We start from the raw sequence: 20761 nt of genomic DNA, 5'->3' as shown, positions 1-20761 counted from the left end.
TAAATTAGAAACAAATCTGTCTCAGATTTGTTCAAAATATAGTATTATTTTATTGCAATTTAACAAAAAGCAAGTATATAAATAATAGGAAATACAAATATGTAAAGTTAAAACACACAAGTTCTACTTAGTAGAAGACTTTACTTTATAGAGAAAGTGGAAATTCACATTTTAGTACAAATATAAGCTCTATCCTATGTACAATAAAGTGTATTTAGTTGCAGCTTCCTTTTTTCAGGGTTCAAGCAATTGCATTCTATCTATAGCTGGTCCCTACCAATTTGTCATCTATCCTCCATTAGAGGTTTGAACTGAGTAGCTGACTGAAAGGCTGTTTATGCTAATTAGTTCAAAACCACTGACATGAAGTCTGTGATGTGCTTGAAGGAGCCAGTCATAGATACTTGCTGGGTCTCTGAAGATGGAGATGCAGTGATGAAAAAAAATCTGCTGGCATAGCTATTGATATTGTTGTCTACACAATGACAGTCACTGGTAATTAAGTTTTTCACAGATACCAACATATTTAATGTACTTTAAAGTATATTTCTCCAAATAATTTGTATAGCAAGTGAACTAAATGTATTTACTGTTTGCATGAAAATGCATTTGCTTCTAATAATTTAGAAGCTTTAGAAACAGATGTTCCAACTATCCATGCTCTTAAATGTGATGACTAACCCAAGGTAGCAGATAAGTACTTCCTCAGCAAGGCCCACTTTGACCTTCACATAGCTTTCAAGACCACCACTGCTTACCTTGCCAGGTTTGGAGTGAGAGTGTTGAAGGGGTGACAATTACTGAATGGATGGCAATGGAACCATTTCATTGTGATGCAGTACATGGACAATGGAAAGAAGCAGGGGGACTACACAAAATGAGACAGAAAGGACATCTGTTGCGGACCACACAGTCAAGAGGGCCCACCACAGTACTATTTCTGTATGCATAGCAGAGCTATTGATGCACAGTTCTGTGCTTTCCATGTTCCAATACCATAGCTATATTTCCTTACTGCCCAGGCCATGGTAGCTACAGTTTATAATGCAGCAAATAGACATGTTGTATTGTATACTAAAATAAGCATGTGCTTTACTGTCAAGGCAACTCTGGTTGTCGCATGAGTGGCTGGCTGTGGACAGTGTTGGACCTTCCAAGAACCAGGTGGTGGGTTACAATAAGCAATTGTCTCCCAGCACAATATCTGTAAGTAAATATAGAACATATTTAGTAACACTTGACAGGGAAGGTGAACTGGGGAAGTAATTTAGGGAAGCACACCAGTGTTATGCAACTTGATACTTTCAATATGTAGTGGATTTACAAGCCAAAAATTTGGATCTCAGCCTCTTCATTTTATAATTAGAAAAAGTATGTTTTGTTTTTTTGTGCATTGGGTCTATTCCCCAATAAAATAAATAAAATATTTTAGTAAATAAACTGCAGACAAATATATACTTGAGCATAAAATCTATGATTTTCAGACTGGTTTTAATTTAGTTTGTCTTTCTGCTCTCGGAGGCCTTAGTCAAATTTGCACCTCAGAAGTCCACACCATTTCTGTTAGTTCACACTGGTTTGGTTTAGCCTTTAATAACTTTTTAAAAATGTTATTGTAATGTTGTAACAAAACAAGTGGGGTCTGGGGCTCACATGTGAGGGTGGTGACAAGCAGCATCATAACAGCCTTTTTCAAAGAGATCCAGAATCCTGGGCTTTACAAGTCACCAACAGTAGTGCTATACATTCATTGCATCATTATAATATTATCATGCTTATTACACTGTTTATCACCCTCTTCTCCTACACACCCTTCACTCCATTGGCCTTTGTGACACAGTTCTTTTCTGGTTTACTTCCTACCTATTGAACCACTCCTTTAGTGTTTCTACTTCTGTACATTCTCCCCTCCACTCCTAATATCTGTTGGGGTCCCACAAGGCTCTAATCTGGGCCCTTTACTTTTTTCATTGTACACTTCTTTCTTGGGGCACTAATTCGCTCATTTTGCCTCCAATACCACCTCTGCACTGATGACACCCAAATCTATATCTCTTACCCTGACTTCTCTCCTTCTGTACTCTCTTGTGTAACCAACTGTCTTTCTGCTATCACCACATGGATGTCCCAGTGCTACCTAAAGTTTAACATATCAAAAACAGAGCTTGTTATCTTCCAGCCTGTCAGAGTCACCACCTGCCCTTAAATCTCCATTACTGTCAAAAACACCACAATTTCCTCAGTCACCCAATCTCACTGCCTTGGTGTCACAACTTGACTCCACTATTTGCTTTATTCCTCACATCCAGACTATCTTCCAGTCCTGTCAACTCCACCTTAAAAAGTTTGCCAGAATACGCCCTTTTCTTACTCAACATGCTACCAAAATTCCTATCCATTCTCTCATCATCTCCTGTCTTGACTATTGCAACCTCCTGCTACCTGGAATTCCTGACACCCATATATCCACACTTCAATCTATCATAAATGCTGCTGAGAGACTGATCTTCCTCTCCCACCACTCCACATCTGCTGCACCACAAGCCTCCAGAATCAGCTCAAATGACTCAACCTTACCTATAAAGCCCTCAACAAAACTACCACTCCATACATCTCAAATCTCCTATCAAAATACTCTCCCTCCTGCCCTGTTAGATAAAACTCTGACCTGCACCTTGTCTCACCTCTGGTAACCACTTCTCACTCGTGTCTACAGGACTTCTCCCGTGCTGCTGTACCTGTTTTATGTATGCACTGTTTTCCTTACTGTACGGCGCTGTGGAGCACTATGGCCCCTACAAATCTACAATTTTAATAATAATAATAATAATAATAATTGAATGCATTAATTTGGTCATATTTAGAGATTCTATGAATTAAAACACACATATAAAGATCAGGCTTTAGTTTCCAATGTACTGTACATCCCCCTGAGTGATAAATATGGAAAAAATATATATATTTTTGCCGATATTCATGTTACTTTAGACACATCACATCAGGAAATTAAATTCTGTGTAAATGAGAATTTCAAGCTACACCTTTCCATGAGCAAAAACTAGATTGTCTTAGGATATAAGAATACATGGAAACCATAAACATGCTATTGTTTTGCTGTTTGGTTATTTCAGTTCTTAGCTGTTAAAGACACCTATAGTTGATTTTGCTTTCTTAAATACTGGCTAGTTCCTAATTTTCCAAACACTGATACAAAGCAATACAAAATGTTTAGTATGTAAGCAGGTCAGTCTTTTTTTAAACAACTAAACAATATCTCCATATTGTTAGATTTATATTTGCCCAATGATTCTGGGATGTCTTAGCTGATGGCTGCCTTCAAGCTTATCTATAATTTTTCATTGTCGTGAGTAATCTTTAATTGGCGCAGTTTCTAATTTTTAAGGCAATGTCCAGTTCTGTGGCCTTTTCTTTTATTATTTTAAAAATGTATTTCATAAAATATAAATATGACTTTGCTTTCTGTGACTTTTCATGCTTTAAACAGGAATTAAGTATGTGTTCAAATGTTAGGAACATTGGCAGAAATTAATGGTAGAGTGCCCACCATTTTTACTTTTGCCCTGGACCATCAATGTCTTAAATTGCTCCTGGGCTGTAGAACAGCTGCATTCTCAGCATTATATATCAAGGTAATGGCAGGTCTTGAATAGAAAGCATCCTTATCTTTCAGCCACCCATGGGGAGAAACAACAAAGGTCTTTAGCTAATCACCCTTCCAAGAAAAAGCACACAAGTACACTGACTGAACTTTGCTTACTTTACTGTGCTTTTTTGGGCTATGTAAAAATTTCCATAGTGTGGTATGTTTAAATTACACATTTTTATATTTCCTTTGCAACCCTCTCACCAACCTCTGGATTTGAGCAGAGATATATCAAATCCATTATTTGATCATTTTAGCTAATTGTAGTTCTTTGAAGCAATAAAGGCACCCAAGGGTGAAAGCACATATACACACAGGGCTTTCACAGGGGAGATGCCTCTAATATATTATGGGCATGATCCATTAAGGAACATAAATACTGATACATGCCATATATTGTGTATCGCTCTACACATGGTCAGAAACTAACCATAAGCCAAAGAATACGCCATGATCAATTCATCGTCGAGCACGAAGGACCCTTAATACATCCTATGATTTCATGGGCAGAATGGGGAGGGGAATAGGTGTATGTACATAGTCAATGTACATTAAGGGTGTGCCAAGTTCAAGCACACATAGCAGCATCCGATTCAAGCTTTGGACATCTTAAAGGTTTGTGTTTCTCTGGCCTATCATTTGCAACAGCTACAGGTTTGGTATAAGTGCCAATTACCATAATGAAGGTCATGTATGCATGCTAGAACATGTATTTGGCATCATCATCAGATGCAATAATGTTTTTTATGTACAGGAGACATCTATAACATTTTGATAAATGTGTTTTATTGAACACATTTTTTAAAGAAACTTATTTTTTTAATGTTTTGTCATTAATGACTATGGGCCTGATTCATTAAAGAACTTAGGCAAGAAATTTCTTACTTAAGTCTCCAGGACAAAACCATGTTAAAAGCAAGGGGTACATATTAGTTTTCTATTTTGCACATAAGTTAAATAATGTCTGTTTTTTCATGCAACACACAAATACTTGACGGCTTATTTGTACACTGAAATTTAAAGTTGATATTTGTGTGCTACATGAAAAAACAGACAGTATTTAACTTATGTGCAAAATAGAAAACTAATTTGCACCCCTTGCATTTTAACATGGTTTTGTCCAGGAGACTTAAGTAATAAATTCCTTGCCTAAGTTCCTTAATGAATCAGGCTCTATATTATTAACTGATGACATTAATTGATTTTTTTTACTTTGCATTGTTTTGGGACTTTTTATGTCTCATATGCATTGGACACATCCTACAGTATATTGTCTGTTAGAGCAGAGCAGACTTAGACCCCTACTCATCAACAGACATATCTTTACATTCGCTCCTTGCTGAATACAGACGTGTATATGCCCGATTTATGTACGTTTTAAAAAAAACTTGCACAATACGTGCCTTAATGAATCAGTCTCAACATGTTAAAATAGCATGTACTATGTAATAGAAATGAATGTTTTCTCCTACTACCAAGCAATAAAGCATGCTGATTATTGTACCAGGGACAGGTTATTGATTAGTTATGATGAGCAGAAGGAAATCTGGTTTGGAAAACAGTGACAGTTAAAGCGTTAAGGGCATACAACTGTGCCTAAAATGTAAATGTGTTGTTAATTTTGACATTATAAATTTTGTTATTTACAAGGTATTTGATACTGGTAAATACTAAGGATAATACTGTGGTTATTTGCTGATCATTATCTACTGGCTGTTGGTATGTACATAGGCAAACCGAGAGGGGGTTTCATAGTGCCTGGAAACCCCCCTCCACACCTGGGGCACTGTATAATTGAGGTGGCTGGACCCTGTCCCCGCTTCACACGGCTCTGCTCGAAATGAGAGAGCTGCGTGCACCTAACAGTAGTGCACGCAGCATTGCCCATGTATATGATTAGGATAGGAAGAGTTGGAGAGCAGCCAAGTACTGTCTAATATTATAGCCATGCCCCCATGCAATATATTAAGTAAAACCTGATCCCAAATTGTTACTTACCTGTAGTCTAACATTCAATCAATCCAGCAATGTATGTCTTGTGTGCACCTAAAGTTGCTCAATTGCTCAGGGTGGCAGTGTGTTTTGGGTGTACAATATTCAGCCTTTTTTTTTTTATGAAGACTGTCTCTACAAGAGGAAGAAGAGTCCCATTGATGTGTGCTACCCTCTCCTCACTTCTGCCAACCCAGGGATATATACTGCAGGTTTGAAAAAGTGTAGATGTTGCCTATAGCAACCAAACAGATTCTAGTTATTATTTATTTAGTGCGTTCTACAAAATGACAGCTAAAATCTGATCGTTTGCTATAGGCAACATCTCCACTTTTTCAAACCCGCAGTTTAGTAAATATACCCCCCAGTCTTTTTACTTCAATCAGAGTGACAACCACCACCAACACATTGTCAGTGAGTGCAAGCTAAAAAGCCTTGCACATAATTAGCAAAGTAGAAGACAGCGTGAATGTCAGATTACATTAATGTGTCAGAACCCAGGTTAATAATCTTTTGGCAACGGATTTTACTAATAATATTGCACACCAAACTAAAAAGTAAATGGAATCATATACTGTTCTTCTTAAGTCTATTTATAAAAGTGTTTTTTTTATCAATTTATTTACATTTTTGCAAAATCGAAGTTGTTTGAAATTGTAAATTTATGACATCAGGAATAACACGTTCCCATATTGTAAATTATTAAGAATGTTAGTTACCTCTGAGTTCCATTACCTAAATGTAGTCAGCCTGCAAACTTCTAATATCCCCATAATTGATAGCATGGGGTATATTATTCTGTGAATTATCTATGGTACATTATAGCACATTAACAATGATTATGCATGCATTACATAAATAATATGCACTGTGTGAACTTGTTTTGCATATTCTATGCAATAATAACCTTTTTCATTACAGGTGAAGAAGGAATCGGATCCTTAATAAAGAAGAAAAATGTAAAAGAAAAATAGAAGAAAATACGTCATAAAAAAAAACTCAGATGGGGAAAAAAATATTCATGCATCAGATTGAGCTTGAATATAAAAAAAATACCTTCATCTTCACCTCGGTCATTATTGGCTATATCATCAGCTTGTTTCTTTGTGTTGGCTCCTGAGGGTTACAGTAAGAAGAATAAAAAGGAAAAAAAGATTCAAACACAGTTGGCTTGCAAAAAAAAGTAAATAAAAAGGAAAAATCTAAAATGTTTTAGGAAAAAGTATTGTTATACAAAAAATGTAACATGTTGTTACACTGTATATAAAACATTTAAAATAAAAGATGATAAACCACATTAATGGCAAAAATGTTTTTCATTTACAATGAAGGAAGAAGGCGTCATGACACAGGTTTTATGTTAGTAGGTTAGTTCAAATGCCCTATATGTAAAAACGTATTATAAAGAATTCACCAAATGTTAAGGTTGCAGAAAAAAAAACCTACAAACATTTATTTATTCAAATAAATAAGAAGAAAATGTTAGATGATTCACGGCAATGTAGATGATTCACGGCACACTCTAATAGTGGCCACAAAAGAGTTAGACACTTTAGCCATCTCTTTAATGTTTCGTTGATTATGATGACAACATTAATATATATTATTCACATATTATAGACAGAATATGCATAATACTGTTTAGGCTATATTTATATATGCATTTTATAACCTACCCCATCTCAATATCAAGTACACACATGTTCATACATTTTTTTACCTTCATACTGAAGATGGGCTTACATTGCTAGAAAAAAACTATGTTTTTCCTTTATCAGGAGAAGCACATTTTAAGTATCTATTGGGCACAGATTTAGTTTGAATTACTGGGATTGAGTTGTTAAAACTGGAGGCACAGATAAGCAAGAAAAGTTTGATAGAATCTTAATCAGTCTGTATCTCTAAATGACCATGATTAATTATTCTCCTAAAAAGTTCATAGAAATGCCATCACCACTTAAGTAAGTAGCAAGATAACTGTTCAATTGTTGATCTGATTTCACATATGCGCCTCAATGATTTTACTGTAGAACTCATTATGAGCACTCCATAAACAAATGACAAGGCGTCAGGGAAATTATACTATTGTGAAACATTTACCTTCTTCTCTTTCATGTCTATCACATGAGGCAGCTTATATTCATATTCGACTCAGTGGCCTTTAATGGATTTTTAGCTAATGTTTAAGAAATTCTGTGATTTTTATATGAAATGACAGTCACTTTGAATTCTTGAGGGTATCATCATCATCATCATCATCATCATTATCACCTAACACACACACACACACACAGACTATTGTCAATTTCTTAGCAGCCAATTAACCTACCAGTATGTTTTTTGGGAGTATGGGAGGAAACCGGAGCACCCGGAGGAAACCCACGCAAACACGGAGAGAGAACATACAAACTCCTCACCGATAAGGCCATGGTCGGAATTTGAACTCATGACCCCAGTGCTGTAAATCATAAGTGCTAACACTATGCCACCATGCTGCCCTAGAGTATAGCTTCCTTATAGCTAAATAATGTCTACCATAAAAGCAAACACAAAAAAAGATAATAAACTGGGCTTAAAAATATAAATTATATTAAAAATGTGTAGGTCTGTATTTTATTAATCAGTTTCCATACTCTCAAAGCCCTATACAGCAGAAGCCAATGATCTATATTTAGAACTAATGATATAAGAAGATCAAAAACTTGCTGTGTTCAAGATGGATTGATGAATAAGCATCTTATATTATGAACATGCTTGAGAGTCATCTGTTTTGGACATATGATTTTTCAATGGGCCAAGTAAGGAATTGTTTGCATATATCTATCCACAATTCCAAGTAGCTGATTTTAGTTCTTCATGATCATGTGGGATAATGCTATAGTGTTACATACTAGCAATGAGAATGTAAACACCTTCTGTTAGAAGGCTCATAATATAGCAATAATTTAAGTTACACATATGCCAAAGTCAGATAACTTTCATTCATATTAATTGTATAAAACCTTAAATTCTGTAATTTTGATTTGTGTAGTCTAAATGTATATATAATTAAAATGTTTACTTTCTCCTGAAAGTATACCATGCTTAGGTTTGTAGTTCATACCAAAGAAAATTAAAAGGTACCAACAACAAATTGATGGCTACACTGTTGTTCCTTGTTCACATTCCCTTAAATTGGTGGCTCTACAACCAATCACAGCAGTGTTTTTGCTTAAATAAAACAAGAATATCTGTAAAAAAAAATATAATGTAGACATTTTCTAAAGCATAACATCTTGTTCAATAGACTGAAAACAATAGCATAGACTAAAATTGACAATGCAAGTAACTTAAGAAATATATATATATATATATATATATATATATATATATATATATATATATATATATATATAATATAAATGTCTAGTGACGTGTGTTAGTCTCTCTGTGTGTGTGTGAAAAAAAAAAAACAAGCTGCAGTGCCACCTGCTGGGCAAAGTTATACACTGACCTATATATTTCTTGAAGGAGAAGTGACAGTTGGGAGTGGTTGGTGGTTGCCGGAGGTGACAGTGGGGAGTTTTTAACACCTTAAGTAGCTTGATTTGACTAGAATGCATGAGTAACGCACGGGTTAACTGACCTACTAAATTCTTAGTGTGTGTGGAAAAAAACCCTCAAAAAGGGCTGAAATTTGGTATACTGACATTATTGATGAGTTGAGGGGTCAAACTCATTTTCGTGAGGTAATTTTACCTCATGAACACACATGTGTACAGTGGCGGATCCAGGGGGGTGCGATCGGGGCAATCGCCCCCCCTAGCAGGGGTTTGCTGCCGACGGCTGCACAGTATGTGCAGGTCCGTTTGGCAGTGACAGTGTGCTGCCCGGCTGCTCTGATTGTGTTTTAAACACAATCAGAGCAGCCGGGCAGCACACTGTCCCTGCCTGTCACTGCCTAGCGGACCTGCACATACTGTGCAGCCCCCGGCCGCCTCAGTAGTTGGAAAGAGGGCGGGGCCTAAATCGCCCCGCCCTAACATCCCCCCGGGGAACAAACATTTTCTAGATCCGCCCCTGCATGTGTAGCGGCGTGTGTTAGTGTGTGTGTGTCTGTGGAAAAAAATATTTTCTCAGAAAGGGCTCATCCGAATGACCTGAAATTTGTTATACTGACATTATTTGACAAAAAAATGCATGAGTATCATGCACGGGTTAACTTGTATATATATATATATATATATATATATATATATACATATGTATATATATATATACTTTTATCATTATTTCTTATTTTATGATGCTAATGTAAATATAATAGTAATAGGACCATAAATAAATGTTCATGGTATGCAACACCATAGTGTCCCCAGTTCATGTTGTGCCATAATAGAGCCCTCAGTTCACATTATGCCACACAGTATTGCCCCCAATTCATTTTATGCCACAGTAGTGCCCCAGCTCATATTATGCTACATAGTAGTGCCCCTAGTTCATATTTTGCCATAGTGCATCCCCCAATTCATATTGTGCCACAGTATTGCCCCCAGTTCACAATGTGCCACTTAGTTTTACCCCCAGTGGGCCACACATAAGTGCCCCCAGTTCACATTGTGCTACACATAAGTGCCTCAGGTTCACATAAGTACCCCCAGTTCACATTGTGCCACACAGAAGTGCTCCAGTTCACATTGTGCTACATTAGCCAGCTGAGTTTGCGATTCACCTCTTATCGACAAACCAGTCTTCAGTTCAGCAATGGGACCTGGGAGCAACTGCTGCGTATGCGCAGCAATTTTAGCAATCTTTAGCTTTATTGAAAGGCGTTCTGGAGTGCCAGACAATACAGTGCTGCTTGCCATGTGTGGCACGTGTGCTGGGGTTGCCGATTCCTGGATTATAATGTCACTTCTCCTACTGCCTTCATTGTACATCTCCAAACCCCATTCATTTATATCTTCTATTCTGCCATTTCTAAATCTTCATACTGCAACTTCTAATTTCTAATGTCCACCTTCAACCACTGTGTGTGTGCATGATCATATATATATATATATATATATATATATATATACATACATACACATACACGTATATATATATATATATATATATATATATATATATATATATATATATATATACTACACGTCGACTTCAATGTCAACCGTGGCACACTAAAGCAACATGCAATCTTCAAAAACTGTCCTGTAAAGCAGAACATCACTGGCATAAAATCTCGCACCTCTAATGACTTCTTCACATATACTTTGTCTACCACTCCTATCGAAATGCTCTGGACACGGCAAAACAAACATACTTCCAATCTCTTATCTATGCTTAGGCTTCTAACCCCAAACGCCTTTTCAATACAGTTAAACATCTTCTCAATCCTCCCACCCCGAACCCTCCATCTACTATCAGTGCTCAGGATATTGCTTCCTACTTCAAGGACAAGATTGATAAGATCAGACTAGAAATGGTATCCTCTTCCTCAACAAGCAATCCGCTCATTTCCTTCCCACTACCCTCTGACAACCTCTCTTCATTTGACCCCACAAATGAAGAGGAAATTTCTACGCTCTTCTTATCTTCCTACTCTACCTCCTGTCCTCTTGATCCTATTCCCTCACAAATTGGTAGATCCCTGTCTCCTGTGCTCATTTCACCTCTAACTCAAATCTGTAATCTCTCACTCTCTACTGGCATCTTTCCATCACTATACAAGCACGCAGTGATTACTCCTATTCTAAAAAAACAAAACTCAGACCCAAACTCTCTCTCAAATTACCGTCCCATCTCTCAGCTCCCTTGCCCCTCCAAGCTTCAAGAGAGACTTGTCTACACTCGCCTCACACGCTTTCTTTCCGCTAACAACCTGTTGGATCCTCTTCAGTCTGGCTTTCGTTCTCAACACTCCACAGAGACTGCGTTGACCAAGGTTGTCAATGATCTAATCACTGCTATAACTAAACGCCATTACTCTCTCCTAATTCTCCTGGATCTCTCGGCTGCATTTGACACCGTTGACCACTCTCTTCTCATACAAACGCTGCAATCCCTAGGTCTCCAAGACACTGTTCTATCCTGGTTCTCATCCTACCTCTCTAATTGCTCTTTCACTGGAGCCACCTCTGCTCCGCTTCCCCTATCAGTTGGAGTACCACAAGGCTCAGTGCTAGGTCCTATGCTGTTCTCTATCTATACCGCTTCTCTTGGAAATCTAATAAGTTCTTTTGGCTTTCAGTATAATCTCTATGCGGATGATACCCAAATCTATCAATCCTCTCCTGATATCTCGACATCTGTGTTGTCACGTGTAACTGACTGTCTTTCTGCCATATCATCTTGGATGTCCTCTCGCCAACTCAAGCTTAATCTTTCTAAAACAGATTTAATAATATTCCCACCCACCAACAAGAGCATACCTGACATTCCTATCTCTGTTGATAACATGACCATAAATCCCACCCCACAAGCTCGCTGCCTAGGTGTAATCCTTGACTCACACCTATCCTTTGTTCCCCACATTGACGCTATATCTAAATCATGCTACATACATCTAAAGAACATTTCCAGAATTCGTACATATCTCACGCAAGACACTGCAAAAACCTTAATCCATGCACTTATCATCTCCCGCATTAACTATTGCAATTCCCTCCTTACTGGTCTTCCCAAAAACAGGCTCAAACCCCTACAATCTATTTTGCATGCTGATTTTCCTTGCAAATCGTTATTCCTCTGTTGAATCACTCTGTATGTCTCTACACTGGCTGCCTGTCTTCTACCGAATCCAATATAAAATACTTTTACTAACATATAAGGCCATCAACAAAGCTGCACCAACATACATCTCCTCTCTTGTCTCAAAATATCTCCCAACTCGGCAACTCATTACATCCTCCCATTCCCGGTTACCGGACTTTTTCGGGGTGCACCCACTCTATGGAATTCTCTCCATCGCACAATAAGACTCTCCTCTGGTCTACAAACTTTCAAGCGTTCTCTGAAAACCTACCTATTCAGACAAGCTTATAATATTCCTCAACCACCCTCTTAACCTCACCGCCTTTAGCCTGTTACCGCCTGTTACACAATTTCACACAAGACAACTACCCCCTGACCAACATTGTTGTGTGACAGGATCATTTAGCTTATGAGTCACTTTTACCTTTGCAGTCTGGCTGGGCCAAAATGCAAAATGTAGACTTAACCTCATGTGTCAATCTCCCATTGTCCCATAGATTGTAAGCTTGCGAGTAGGGCCTTCTCACCTCTTTGTCTGTTTTACCCAGTTTGTTTATTAGTTTATTATGTTTGTCCCCAATTGTAAAGCGCTATGGAATATGTTGGCGCTATATAAATAAATGATGATGATGATGATGATATATATAATTATATTTCTATATGTATATATATATATATATATATATATATATATATATATTACAACATTTATTGTAGCAACTTATTTTAAATTAACTATTTGAAGTAATTTTCATTTTGTCATGTTTGTATTTCATTTTTAGGGTCGCCTTGTTGAAAGATTCCCCAGACACATGCTTTTTATAATGAACAAGAAAATACATTTTGTTCTCCACTTCTCCATTTCCTCAACTAAAAAAAAATAAAACATATTTGCTAGTTTCCTGTAGTTTCCTTGGTTCAATTTAATAGCTGAGGGTATTTTGCAATTGAAAAATGTACTGATGCAAATTCATTTGAAAACAATGCAGTCATCCACAACTAATTGAAATAGAACTGTTATCTCATATCCCCTTCTGTGTGACTGCTTTACATATTAAACAGGTATTGCAGTTGTTAATCTTGGTTTTTTTGTAAACTTCGTAAGATGTTAGTTTGGACATTGAGGAAAACACATTCAGCTGTTAAAATATTTTTTTCAAAACTAGCAACCGGGATATTGTTAATATATATTTTACATTTGTGTTTATTGCTCCTTGAGAAAATATTTTAGAACTTCAAAACCTTCTGAGTTTCTATTTTTGCCATTCTAAGTCCAATCACTTAGCAGAAATGTATGCCAAGTCTAAATCTTTTGCACTCCAAATAAACAAAGCTCTTAAGCCAACCTGTACCAAATGCAGTATGCAAATACTGCAGAAATGAATCCAACTTAAACGATTATAGGTTAGACTTGTTAACAACAATTAGTTGAGGGTGACTAAGAGGATTTTTGTCTACTCTCTAGAGTGAACAACATATTTTGCTAGCACACTAAAAATGGCACAAAATTCAGCCTTAAAACTATGAGACTATATTCACATTTATATATAATTACCTTTGTTCAGTTAGATACAATATATGCTTGCAATGGTAAGTCTACTATGCAATGCTAACTACATAGCAATGTGTATGTGACATGTGGCATATTGTCATAATCTCTAACCAGGAATACAATTAGACAAAAATGTAAAAAATCCCAAAAAGACTATCATTACGCTCATTTTTTACAATACTTTTATACTGGATTAACTCCTTCCTCTAATTACTTTACTTATTTAAACAGTTCTAAGTAGCTTGGTATAATACTGTGAAAAAACTGCTACACACCTTTTTATATACAATTTCATGTATCTACTATACTGAGAGAATGAAAAAGCTACACACAGTTTTGCAATAATTAGACATCATACACAATACCATAAAACAATGTGTATATTTAGTACCTTACAGACATATGTTTTTATTTTTGTATGCACCATCTCTTAGACATGCCAATGTTTGTGTAACAATCTCAAATAGCAACAACCCAAATATTTTCCATCAATTCAACTCAGTGCTTTCCCTTTCCACTTGAAAAAATGTAATTCAAATCTGAATGTTCAACTGAATATATTCAAGGACAGCAATGTTTTCATTCCATCAAACTGCATTAAAGACAGGTATGTGAAGGGCAGCATCATGGTACATAAATTCTGTTTGTCATCAAGTAGACAGCTAGGATAAGAAAAAGTAAGACATGACAGGCAGGTAAACTGTATTGAATTATTTTCTTGCACATGGACTGTAGAATTTCAGTAAGGGCTTAGGATACATTTATTTAATATGTGAGAAATAGAACAGGATTGCAGGATTGCAAAGACATCCATTTACATCTTGGTAGGTTATGCTTTGCATGAATAAAAATGTCATGATGGTAAGTAAGCAATTCATTCAAAAAAGACTAGAGATGAACAAATCTTTTGCTGCTCTGTATGCCAAATGTTTGAGAACCGTAGACTATTAAAATCCCCAAATTCATTTTTAAATCTTTTATTCATGGTTTAAACAGAAAATTCAATACATTTTGAAAGTAATACAAGTAGTTTTTAATATAAATTTGTCAAATTTTATTATTTTATCAATTCCACTTTTAAGTAATGTCCTACAAGAAAATGACCATGTTTCAGCCTATTTGAAATAGGTACACCAGAAATTGCCAAATTCTGTATATATCAAATAATGATGAAGGTTCTATCAGGCGCTTCACTAAGGCGTGCAGCTATGTATGTAAAACTGAATAACCACTAATATTCCAAAGCTAATGTCATAAGAAAAATCATACACACATATGCGCTTCCGTATCTGCACAATAGAATGCTCACATAAAGGAATCCTTTTTCAGAATGAGTATATACTCATCATATGCATGTTGTTTGATCTTCAACCCGATTCATACATGCAAATAAAATGGATGACAAAAACACATAGGGCCGGACTCATTAAGGATCTTAAATTAAGAAGTTTCTTATTTAAGTCTCCTGGACAAAACCATGTTACAATGCAAGGGGTGCAAATTAGTTTCCTGTTTTGCACATAAGTTAAATACTGACTGTTTTTTCATGTAGCACACAAATATCAACTTTAAATTTCAGTGTACAAATAAGCTATCAAATATTTGTGTGCTACATGAAAAAACAGACAGTATTTAACTTGTGTGCAAAACAGAAAACTAATTTGCACCTCTTGCATTTTAACATGGTTTTGTTCAGGAGACTTAAATAAAAAACTTCTTAATTTAAGATCCTTAATGAATCAGGCCCATAGTGTAATATGTACACTCTAAGAAAAGAAATGTCCACCACCACTAATACAAAAGTCTATTAATCATGAAAGTGATGATAAATAGCATAAAAGGAAGTCCACCCGTGCTCTCCTCTTTTCCAGCCCCTTAGGGAATATGCTTATGGATAAATACTTCACAAAACACTCCCCAAACTCAAAATTCTATTCATTCCTCTCCTCCCAGTTCATGGAACTCGGCATCCGGATTCAAACGTTTGGGCACATGAATGAAAAAAACAATACAGAGGATATCCTTGTGCATTAACTCAATAAAAATCTTTTTATTATTCTAAAAAGAATAAAACACACTCATCTTTATCAAATGTAAACAGGAACTTAAGTATATAATGCCCGTACCGATGGTCCGCGTATTTAACAGCAGATGAAAGATCCTTATAGAAGTGCTCATATACTACTGCAACTCTGATCCATAATATGATGTCACCTGCAGGTGGTCGTTCGGTCAGCGGGTCTACCAACGCATTTAAACCCTAGAAGCGAGGGTCTTTATCAAGGTAAGTTCCTTTGCTCCAACGGATACTTTAAATAGTCCACTGTCTCAAATGCAATCAGTATGCTGATTGCATTTAAGACAGTGGACTATTTAAAGTCCCTTGCTTCTAGGGTTCAAACGCGTTGGTGGACCTTCTGACCCAACGACCATTTTGTGGCGTATTTATCCGTGTACATATTACGCTATGTGTTTTTGCCAACTATTTTATTTGCATGTATGAGTCGGGTTGAAGATCAAACAACATGCATATGATGAGGATATACTCATTCTGAAAAAGAATTCCTGTATGCGAGCATTGTATTGCGCAGATAAGTTTCACATATGTATGTATGATTTTTCTTATGATATATATATATATATATATATATATATATATATTTATATATATATACATATATATATAGTCAAGTATACATAACTTACTAAGTTGACAGTCAAATTCAGTGGACACAAGTACCCTTGGCAACAAATACATTTTATATTGATGAGGTATACACAATTTCTTGCACCCAATCTGTTATTAAGTATCATTAAAAGAGATGACCACCAATACTCAATATATTATAAAAATATAATACATGTAATATATGATAATAAATTTGTTAGTTATAATTAGAAATCAGGAACATTTAATATTTTAAGATAATTTATTTATTAACAGTTATTTATATAGCTCCTACATATTATGCAGCACTTTTCAAATGATATTTCATTATTCATATCAGTATCTGCCCCAATGGAGCTCATAATTTATATTCCCTGACATACATACACACACGCACATTAGGGTTAATTTTCTCAAAGGCCAAAAAACTTAAAAATAATTTTTTGGAGTGTGAGAGGAAACCAGAGCACCTGAAGAAACCCACACAAACATGGGGAGAACATAACAACTCAACAAAGAATGTGCCCTAGTTGTGATTGAAAAAATGTCCTCAGCATTGTGCTACCTTCCAGTACCAAGCGTTCAAATAAATATCAAGGTACTTGTTTTTAAATTAAAACATTGGATTCAATGGAAATTTAGAAGCCACTAATAACTGCATAATTTACCATAAAAACAAAAATACCTGTAAATAGAGTAAAGATGCTCTTTTTATAATTAGCATAGACAGAATATTTACAGAATTACAGAAAACTAACAATTTAGCACATTACTATTTACCATTGAGATTGATGACTGATATGGAAGTATTTGGCCTATTAGTATATCCTAATGCGCATTAGAGTGTCTGCTATCCTATATACAAATCACCATCATCACCATTTATTTATATAGCGCCACTGATTACGCAGAGCTGTACAGAGAACTCATTCACATCGGTCCCTGCCCCATTGGAGCTTACAGTCTAAATTCCCTAACATACACATACAGACACACACACAGGCTAGGGTCAATTTTGACAACAGCCAATTAACCTACTAGTATGGTTTTTTTTTGGAGTGTGGGAGGAAACCGGAGCACCCGGAGGAAACCTACGCAAACACGGGGAGAACATACAAACTCCACACAGATAAGGCCATGGTCGGGAATTGAACTCATGACCCGAGCGATGTGAGGCAGAAGTGCTAACCACTTAGCACTTAGCACCACTTAGCCACCCTGCTGCCCAAATGTGGGATCTCTTATTCAGAAACCCATTCACCAGAAAATTACACAAAACCTGAAAGAAAAACTAAATCTTGTTGCTCATAAAAATATCATACAAATGGTAAAAAAAAAATGTTTTTAACCCGACCTTAATAATAAATGTAACCTCTAATTCAAGTTTAGCACTGTGTGCTGTTTACCAATTTAACAATTAAACTGCTGCTTTAAGCGCATTCCCTGACACTTTTATGAACCCATTCTGTTTTAATCCATGGTACATGACGTGATTTCAGGAGCTAGGTTCAAAAATATACTCAGTGTCCTGCTTATGCCTGGGCAACAGGTTATTTTGAGATGTGTGTGCAGTCTCTTCAATCATATCCAATTAACATCTGAGCTCATCTTCTGTCTATCCTTGTTTGCTAGTGACCCTGATTTTGACTTATATTTTGACATTGTACATGTGCACCCCAACCTGACCTTTCTCACACTACAATTTTGTTTAGTCCCTTAGCTTCTGGTGCCAGCTTCTGCCTAATAGGTTGGACCTGGGGTCACAACCTGTGTGTGTCCCACCCATAAATCCATCACCTTTATCTTACACTCAAGTAAACAGTTGTGAATTGCTAGCAGCACAGTTGGACCACACTCATAGCCTCTGACATTGTCCCATTATATCCATTTCTGTAGTGATAACAGAATTTTCAATCCTCAATCATCTAATTTTTTGAATATGCAGAATTTGTTGAAACCTTCCCACCATATCATCCATTGGATGGTGCCACTTTTTCTATTAACAACAGTTGAAATAAAGTAAACTTTGGTCTGTAATATTTCAATGCATGCCAGAAGAACAATAATGGGTGAGAGAAATTAATGTGCATGCTCCCCTTCTTGTTAAAATATTTCATCTACATTATCCACTTAACTTAGGGATCATGGATAAAATGGATGTATGGCCCTATATTGTAGCACTTGCTGGTATATCCTAGAGCTCTAATGCTCCAAACATCAGTCATATTTCCACCTTGATAAAGTATATGCCAAAACCTCAGCTCTAGTTTTATGTATGGTACCTGACTTTTAGCTGCAACAGGTTATTTTGGGCTCTGTGTGCAGTGTATCCTGCCTTTTCTTGTCCTGTTCATATTAACATCATCATCATCATGCTTGGTTCCATAGAGAGAGGAATCAGTAGCAGAAAGAAATAAGCAATAATGTCACTGTATAGGTCATTGGTACAGCCTCATCTAGAATACTGTGTTCAATTATGGAGGCCATATCTCCAGAATAATATAAATACATTAGAAACTGTACAAAGAAGGGCAACTAAAATGGTGCATGGCATACAGCACAAAACTTACCCGAAAAGACTAAAAGAACTTAATATAAATAGTTTGGAGCAGAAAAGGGAAAGGAGGGACAAGATAGAAACTTTCAAATATATCAAGGGTTTTAACAAGGTACATGAGGGAAATATTCTTCAAAGGAAGAGAAGTACTAGAACATGACAACATGCACTGAAATTGTAAGGAAGTAGGTTCAGAGGAAATTTGAGGAAAACCTATTCACAGAGAGAGTAGTGGATAAGAGGAATAGCCTCCCATCAGATGTGGTAGAGGCTAATACAGTAGAGCAGTTTAAGTATGCTTGGGATAGACATAAAAATATCCTTATAAAGAATCAAATAAGGTTTAAGGTTACCATAGGTCAATAAAACAATGGGCAGACAAGATGGGCCAAGCAGTTCTTATCTGCCATCATATTCTATGTTTCTTTGTTCCTATGTTTCTTTCATCAACGGGTATTTATATAATGCCAGCAAATTCCGTATATATCATGTTTCTGATTTCTGCTATCCATCTGCTAGTGATCCCTTTGGCTCATATGTTGCATTGGAGGGGGAGATAAATGTAAAATGTGGGGACATATTTATAGTTAGGGTAGGGCATGTCATAGATCAACTTTAAATTTCAGTTTACAAATAAAGCTATTAAGTATTTGTGTGCTAGATGAAAAAACAGTCAGTATTTAACTTATGTGCAAAATAATAAACTAATTTGCACCCCTTGTTTTGTAACATGGTTTGTCCCAGAGAATATTTACTCCTTTTGTTGCCTTACTTTCCTTAATGACTCAGGCCCATAGTCTGTAACATATTCCAAAGATTATGACACATTGATTTGCAAATTACTTTTATTTTATATGCATTGTTCTTGATCAAGCTAATTTGCAGCACTACAAGAGTGCTAATTTTCAAGTTATAGTTGTTTACTATGCTACTAAAGTAAATAAAATTGCATTCTTTATCCATATGAATATGGATAAAGAATCTGTGCTTTTAAATGTATCTATACTAGGGTTTCATGAAGCCCCAGAAAGTCAGTTTGCCGTTAAATGTTGGTCCACAATTTGTGATAAATTTTGTTTTCAATTCACAATTTGCTTTGATTTTGTTTCCCAGCTCTTATTCATCCCACGCACTCCCTATCAGCCATCTACATTATTTGTGGAAGGACTAGTCAGTGATTGAAAACTAGGGAATTTGCCTAAAACTTAAGATTTGGATTTTATTTGGTTGGTATACAAAGGGGGTACCACTTTGATGGAAAATAGTAGTGACTAAGTATTTGCCATCTTAATTTAAGCCAACAATTTTTGAATTGACAGATTCAACAAACTTTACATGATTTTTATTATTTTGTTAAGTGTACTTACAGGATGTGTCTTGCTATACTTTAGCTCTCTGTTTAACAATTCCAGCTCTGATTAATTGTGGCCATAGCTGTGGCTGGGTTGGAATCACTATTATCCCTATCTGCAATGTCAACAATGCTAGATGTATAACATCTAGGCAGTTCCAAACATGTTTATTTTTTACAAATGTTAGTCACCAGTTAAATTTGTATTTGTATTCTAAGCAAGTTGGATGAGGATTTTGTTT

General features: G+C 36.1%; 1 protein-coding gene across 3 annotated transcripts in view; it reads right to left on the bottom strand.

Moving 5' to 3' along the window:
• Positions 1-20761, bottom strand: part of NLGN4X (neuroligin 4 X-linked) — a 285144-nt gene that overhangs the window by 105330 nt on the left and 159053 nt on the right. The window contains exon 3 of one of the 3 annotated variants that reach the window (XM_075196474.1): positions 6713-6772. The exons of the other annotated variants lie outside the window; for them this stretch is intronic. Within the exon in view, the coding sequence (XP_075052575.1) occupies positions 6713-6772 (60 nt within the window). The remainder of the gene's footprint in view (positions 1-6712; positions 6773-20761) is intronic. 3 annotated transcript variants of the gene reach the window in all.

The sequence above is a fragment of the Mixophyes fleayi genome, chromosome 2, assembly GCF_038048845.1.
Source record: "Mixophyes fleayi isolate aMixFle1 chromosome 2, aMixFle1.hap1, whole genome shotgun sequence".
In the NCBI taxonomy this organism is placed as follows: Eukaryota; Metazoa; Chordata; class Amphibia; order Anura; family Limnodynastidae; genus Mixophyes; species Mixophyes fleayi.
Note: the sequence above shows the minus strand (reverse complement) of the source record. Positions and strands in the feature narration are given on the sequence as shown.